This window comes from Natator depressus, chromosome 7, assembly GCF_965152275.1.
Source record: "Natator depressus isolate rNatDep1 chromosome 7, rNatDep2.hap1, whole genome shotgun sequence".
In the NCBI taxonomy this organism is placed as follows: Eukaryota; Metazoa; Chordata; order Testudines; family Cheloniidae; genus Natator; species Natator depressus.
In genome coordinates, this window is record NC_134240.1 from 98,971,374 (window position 1) to 98,978,873 (window position 7,500).

The following is a 7,500-nucleotide window of genomic DNA, read 5'->3' on the forward strand; positions in this document are numbered from 1 at the left end:
GCCAGGTTGTAATGTGTAGCATAATTGCACTGTGTGGATGTCCCAGAAGTGAAAACCTAATTGCTTGACAGGACTATAACTTTGTGGTATGCTCTCACCTTGTTAGGTCCTTTTCTGATGCAGTTCAAATGAAGTCTGGCCGCAGGTGTGCCTAATTTACCTCGCAACAGAACGTGTTGAGTTTAATTGCACAGTGGTTGTTAGGAAAAATTGGTGGGTGGAATATCAAGTGACTTACTGTATGCTGATGGCAGATGGGCGTTAAGAGGCATTGTGAGCGAAGTTTATAGGTGAGGTGAGTTAATAAAAGATGTAAATTTTATCTTAAAATAGTGAAGCCTTATGGTAGGAATACATTTTAATTAAGAGGGTATCAGCCCTTTCTTTAGCAGTAGGAAGAAAATCAAAGAAAGGGGAAATCACCAAGAAATACTGTTTTTCCTTACTTCAATATTTTTTTTAGGATCAGTTTCCAACTGAGGATGTTTAGGAAGGATATTCCAAAAGATTAAATACACTCGACTGTGTAATGTGTGTACATAAATTACATAAATTGCAGAATACAACGCAGGGACAGACAAACCCAGAGAAGTCCGTGTTCTTGTTCCAACTGATAGCAACAAAGTTTGATAAACTACCTTACCATGAACCCAACTCCAGGATTGGGTACCCAAGAGTATAAGGCTTTTTTGTGGAAAAGCAGCCAGCTCTATCCTCTCTGCTCTAGGGACTGCCTGCTAGGATGCAGGATTCTTGTTGGACAGCAAGGGAAAGTAGTCAGCCTTCTCCTCTGCATTGAGCTATGGGAATGGCCACCCTGGGAACAGGGTTTTTCTTGTCCTTGTGTCACTTTCCCTTGAAGTTCTTCTCTTATGCCACCTGAGCTCCCAGGGCTCCTCTGAGCTACAGTTACAAAGTGTCATTTGGGTCATGCAGTCCCACCATAAAGCTGAGATACAAATATTGGTTATGTTGCATCCCAGTGCTGTTTCTTCTGAATTTAGCTCAGCGTTCAGGTTTGTTCGGGTGGACTTGAATGTTTATGGTTCAGGCAAACTTGGCTTTCTACCCAAACCACTGAGTAAATATCTGATTCATTTGTTTAGTAAAAGATTGCTTAATATACTTTTTTAGGTGTACATGGGTTCCCCATAGAAACAATTCTTCAGTGTAAAAAATGCACATGTAATTATAATTATTATTAATAATAATATAATACTTTGCACTTCTGGAGCACCTTTCAACTGAGGATTTCAAAGTAATTTACAAACTTTAATTCAATAAGCCTCACAACACCCATTTGACATTGGAAAACAGGATCAGATTCTCCTTGTCAGTCCAACTCCTTTGTGGCACTAAGAGGCTGGGAAGCTGACATCTCCATAGACCAGTTGTTTTCAACCTTTTTTTCATTTGCGGACATCTAAAAAATTTCAAATACAGGTGTGGACCTCTTTTTGGAAATTCAACCTGTGGTCTCCGAAACCCTACCATAGAAGTCTTAGACTGAAAACTGACTGTACAGAATTCAACTATAAATGTTGCACATGCTCAGCCCTGTATTTGACACAGCGTGAGAAAGGTGCTAAACTGTGTGCTTCTATGGTAATGACAACACTTCTGGGTTTTGACTTGTAGGTGGGGGTATTGACATATTTTTGATTCATCAGAAAAACAGAATGTCTTTTCTGGAATCTGAAACTTTATTTTCCAGGGGTCCGCAGACCACAGATTACAAACCACTGCCCTAGACATTAATTTTCCCAGTGTGGGGGATGCCTAGCTGAGGTGTAGCCAGTTTTACTGGATCCTATGCCACTCCACACAGCTGCCCATAGAGTAGGGGACATGGAAGGGGGGATAGGGATGTGGCCAGAGCACTATTATACTCTGACTGTTCTCTGGCCCCTGGGTACCATAATCAGCCAGAGTACTTTAGAGCAGCCCTACATGCAGCCAGCTTCAGGCTCAGGGAACTGTAGCCATTCATTATAGCTCCCCCCCCACCACCACACCTGTGCCCAGCAAATATTGAGTTCAGCTGAGAAGCTAGACCATAGAGATCATATCAAGCACCATTGAAATGTAGCCACCTCTGGGGTGAAAGCCAGCAGTTGATCACAACAACACTACACAAGAATTCAGGAGGGGAAGTGAAGAATACCATAGCCAACTGAAATTGCATCAGGGATTGATTTAGGCACGATGTAGTTACACCTCTTGAAATTTGGCTGGGAAAAGAGGTGTAACACTCCTTCTTCAGTAACACAGAATCTTTAGTGAGTACAAGGAATCAGTGCTAGAGCAGACTGGAAAATGGAGGGAGATGGGACTTAGCAAAATTTATCTTCCATTTAATGTCAAAATTCCCATTACTGTTGAAACTTTGCCAGCCAGCTCTAGAGATTATTCCATTCGTATGTCTCATCAGAGAGATGGCTTCTTCAGCAGTACAGTGCCCACTAACAACATACTGGGGCTTTTGTTCAGGAGGCAAGAGTTCTAACTACTGAATTACCAACACCCTTTCTACAGTACCTGAGTATTCCTTAGGGTTCTCCCATCCAGCCATTGCCACCACCCAGGGGTTCACACATGATATGACAATGGGACGCCTGCAGGCACATGTTTTATCAACTGGAGTCTGACCCTTCGGGTTTGAAGTTCTAAAGGAGGAAAGAGTGGAGAGCGAAGCTCTTATCAGGGACATTACTTGCACATGAACATTTTTCTAAAGAGTATCCAGGTACTGTGGTGATGGATACTTTATAATTAAGAGTAACATTAATAAATAATAATTTGTTGTATTCTGAATAAAATTCCTAAAGATCCTGTTAAGCTCAATATTAAAAATGTGTTTACTTGACCACCAGAGAAAATGTTTTGCAGTTATAAACTATGAAAATATCACAATGCAAAGAAAATAGTAAGGGCTAGGTTGTGATTAGCCTCTAAGCCTCTGTACTAGGGAGGGGCTTTTCCCTCACCTTGCACTGCCTGAGTGAGGTCTATGCGGGAGCTGCTCCAAAGCAGCTACCTGCTTCCCAGAGCAACTTGCTGAAAAGAAGGAAGGAAGTGAAGTTGGTAGAACCATAACTTTGCTGCCCCAAAAACTACATGGAGGTGGAATGAGGGTATATGCTTGCTTCATTATAAGGACGCCACAAATTGTTTCTTTCCTCTTTTCCCACCTTTCCATACAATCGTTCGCCCTAGGAAACATTTTACCTCTCAGAGTTCCCCCTGAGCATTGCTGCTGTACACAGCCCTCAGTGCAGGAAAGTGGCTAAATGGCACAGTTTAACCCTACATAATTATCTTTTAATATGCTGAATTGTTTAGAAGCTGAACTACATATTGCCCTGGGCATGGTCACTCTTTTTTCCGGTTTTAAGATCATTATAGTGACCAGAGTGCAGGCCTTAATACTCAGTGTTCCATTATACTTTAACAATAATGACCAATGAGAATGACTTTTCCTGACATTTAAGCCCAATGTAAATCCAACTGAAGTCAATGGGAGCTGGATCATACCTCTTTTGAGCAGCTGGAGGAGTCTTCAACCAGAGGCAAAGCCAAGAGTCCTTAAAGAGACTCATCATAATTGATAGGAAATTTCCAACTAGTGCTAATATAAACTGTGAAAACATAAAACACATTCAGAAAAAGAAAAGGGGGGGGGGCAGATCCTCATCTAGTGTAAATCACCATCATTGATGTGATTGAATCATAGAAGTCAATTGATTTACAGTTCCTGAGGATCTGGCCTACAGTCATTACATTTTCAAGTGTTGAAGATGTAAAAATTGAAGCCCATGTTGCCACGGATATGGTGTTTTGATTATGGCAGTGATCTTTTCTGGTACTTAAAGACCTCTACAGTAACCAATAAGAAAGTAAGATGTCATACCCAATATTCTGTAAGGTTTACGTATTTAAAATGAATTTATTACACATTTTTCTCTTTTGATATTCCTAACAAACCTCAATTTTGTATTTTTATAGATTCTTTCTAAAGTTTTTCCTCAAGTGCAATCAGAACTGTTTGAAGAATGCAGGCAACCCACGAGATATGCGAAGATTCCAGGTACAGATTTTTAAAAAAGAAATAAGGATATATTCAAGATTCATTCATAAATTCCAAATAACTTACCATTATATTTTTTTTCTGAAAGAGTGTTGTCTTTTTTATTTAATACAGTTAGTTTCAGAACTGTATACCTTTTAAAAATGATACATAAAACTTTTTAAAATAGTTGCCTAATTTAAATGCATGTGCTTAGGAGTTGTCAAGTTCACGAGCAGACCATGATGGAGTGTTCTGAAGCAAGTGGGAATCACCAGTGAAAATATTGCTGTAGTTTTTTCTCATATTAAAATCTTTACTGTGTTATTGGGTTGCTAAGAGCAGTAGAAAAGTTTTTACACATATATGATGAGTAGCACCAACTTAGTATTAGCTATTAGAAAAGCAGCCGTGGAATTCAATGAATTTTGGATCAGCGTTCTAGTTTTCACATTCAGATATAAGTCTGATAGTTGTGGTACAACCCACATATTTTTCTTCCAACTGTTTTAGAACCAAATTATTTTAATACTTGAATTTTTCCCTACAGCTATTGAAATATCCTGTGGTGAATCATAACCAGTACAGAAGGGTATCTGACTGGACAGTTGCTGAAAATAATTTCCCCCAAATTTTGGCTGTTTGGAAAAGGTTATTAAGAAATACATGATTTTTACTTCAAATTACTTTCAACATTATTCATACTTGGAATTAATAACGTAGGCATTGAGATGTTCAAAACTTTTTCTGAGAAGCACAACTTGTGGTTAAGGCTTATAGGAAAGCATGTGACATCTGTTTTCACACACAGCCAACCTACTGGTGAAGCCAGAATGCTTGAGCCAGCCAACAGTAAAGATCTGTAGCTGGAACAAAAATATTTCTTCAAAACAATCCAGCCAAACTTCCATTTTTCATGAATCTCAGCTTCACAGGGCATTGGTGATATTGATCCATCTGAACAGAGCACAAGGTCAAACCTGGAATGAGTGGAAATGTCCTCTTTGTCTCACCGATGACTAAATGAAGCATCAGTCATGAGTGATCTTGTGGTTGACAAAGGAGCCAGTAGTCACTAAAAAGACTTCCCTGGGTCTCTTTAGTTAATCTCCCTGCCTCTCAGAAGGTTTAACTGGACTTAACAGAATGTCAGGTCTTGAACAATATTTTCAACCGGTTTCACTATCTCAGCACCTTTCTTTAGGTGCCCGGCAGGAATGAGCCAATAAAACAACATAGTATGTCTACTTTCTTTTGCTGAACTACATTATTTTCCCTTGGTGACTGACCTATATATAGATGACAGAACAAAGATAGTTGTCTTTTTTTTATATACACCTTCCCCTGTCTTTCAATATATCATGGCCTAGGAATCTAAAAAACAAATAAAAATTATTCTTTGCTGAGAATCACATTTTATCTGCTTTGCATGATCTGCAGGTTATTTCTTTAAGTTGCACTTAGCTCATTAAAAGTGAAAAGCAGATAGCCCAGTGACATGGCAATAGGACTGCAACATAGGATACCTGTGTTAAGGTGCAGTTTCAGGGACTCCCCACAATGGATGTTGAGGAGCGGTGATACAGTCTGTCTCTGTGGAAGAGAGTGCATGCAGAAGCACAGAATACTTCTACAGAACTACCCTCAGGCTGGTCCGAAGGGTGATACAAATGGCTGCCTCCAAAACACAAAAACAGAAAAGAATTTAGATCAGATGCCTTGCACCCACTATGTGCAAAAGGGGAAGGAGTTACCGTGTAGTTCTTACTCTCTTGATTTCTCATTCATTATATATCTATATATATGGACTGTCAGTATTCTGAATGTCATTTTTCACTGGGATTTTACATCCAAAGCAAACTGAACAAAAAGTAAAAGTCTGGCAAGTTTGTGTACTAGTTTTTACCATCATCACTAGTATGGTTGGATGAGGCATGGCTAATATTGACCTAACTCTGCCATTGTTTCAGAGAACTCTTCTAATCTTAACTATACTGAAAATACCACAGTGATTACTTCAATCAGAAAATCTGGACCCCAACCCACAATGACCGTGGTGGAAAACTGAAATTAAACTTAAACTTATATCTGAGGTATTCAAAGTATTTTGGAAAGAAAATCAACCTATGGAGCCACATCACAAACACACACACTCAAACATTCAAACAAACCCTTCTGTTTCCTCTTTCACTTGTGTATTTTGGAGTATCATTTTGGGATAAATTTCACAGATCGATTGTGTAGGTGTTTTTGTCAGCAAGGTTGTGCATTTTGCTTATGTTCCTTTTCCAATTTCTACTAAGAAGCAGCTGGAAGCCAAAGAAGACCCTATCCATCATCTCTTCTATGGCCGGACTCTGAACCTGGACACAAGAATAGGAGCCTTTCACTCAAAAATAAAGGAGGAAATTCCATTGACATACCAGGGTCAATCACCATCCAAATGAACTTGAGAAGGGATACTTTTCATGGATTGAAAACACTTTCACTATTCATATTCAACTCAGTCTTTTCAGATGCAAAAAAGTTCATTATCAGACATTAAATGTAATTGTAAAACTGACCTGGAGATCATTTACTGAAGAGAAATGGGGAGTTACAAGGGTTTCTGATTTATTAAGCATTTTTTTTTCTGATTTGGAATCCTCAGAACCCTTCATTTGGAGACAGTCTCAAGTGAACAATTTTTAATTAGATAAACTATCTAATCAATATATCAACAGATCAATCAAAACAGCAGCTTTTAAAATGAGTGGCTAGAGGGGTGATTCTGAAACTAATGGCTAGAAGAATATTTCCCTGAATTGAATTCATTTGTTAGGATAATAGGAGATTAAACTCTAATTAGTGTAGCAGGTTTTGAAGAGAAACAATTGAGATTTAAAAATTCAGCAGTGTTAGTCACAAAAAAAAAGTTAACTATGAATATATATATTTAAAGCAGAAAGTAATGGACTTGTCTAAACATATGAATTTCTAAAAAGCTGCAGTTTTTTAAAATGTATTTGTTTTCTTTTTCAGGTTGTCGTATCAACAACAGTCAATGTGGATGGCCACGTTCTGGCTGTCTCAGACAACATGTTTGTACACAACAATTCCAAACATGGAAGGCGGGCTCGCCGCCTTGACCCCTCAGAAGGTACGGCCCCTTCTTATCTGGAAAATGGTAGGCACACATTTACATGTCTTTTTTTATTTGCAATGCTTTTTTGCACCATATTTTATGTTGATACACTACTACATTTACTTTTACATGATTTCTTCTCTCTTCACGTTGATCAAACAGCCCATTAGTATTTCTGACTCCATGTCAAACAAAATACAGCCCTCCTGTATTTGCTTCTGACTTCCTTTCCTTTATTTAGTCCATAAAGTTCTGCAGTCACAACCAATTTTTCATCCCCTTTTATTCTTTTTTGTTTGTTTGTTTGTTT

General features: G+C 38.6%; 1 protein-coding gene across 5 annotated transcripts in view; it reads left to right on the forward strand.

The window, feature by feature from the left end:
• The window catches only part of EBF3 (EBF transcription factor 3), a 130,149-nt gene that overhangs the window by 80,816 nt on the left and 41,833 nt on the right, over positions 1-7,500 (forward strand). For all 5 annotated transcript variants that reach the window (XM_074959146.1, XM_074959144.1, XM_074959148.1 and 2 more), the window contains exons 7-8: positions 4,006-4,087; positions 7,088-7,205. In XM_074959146.1, coding sequence (XP_074815247.1) covers positions 4,006-4,087; positions 7,088-7,205 — 200 coding nt within the window. The remainder of the gene's footprint in view (positions 1-4,005; positions 4,088-7,087; positions 7,206-7,500) is intronic.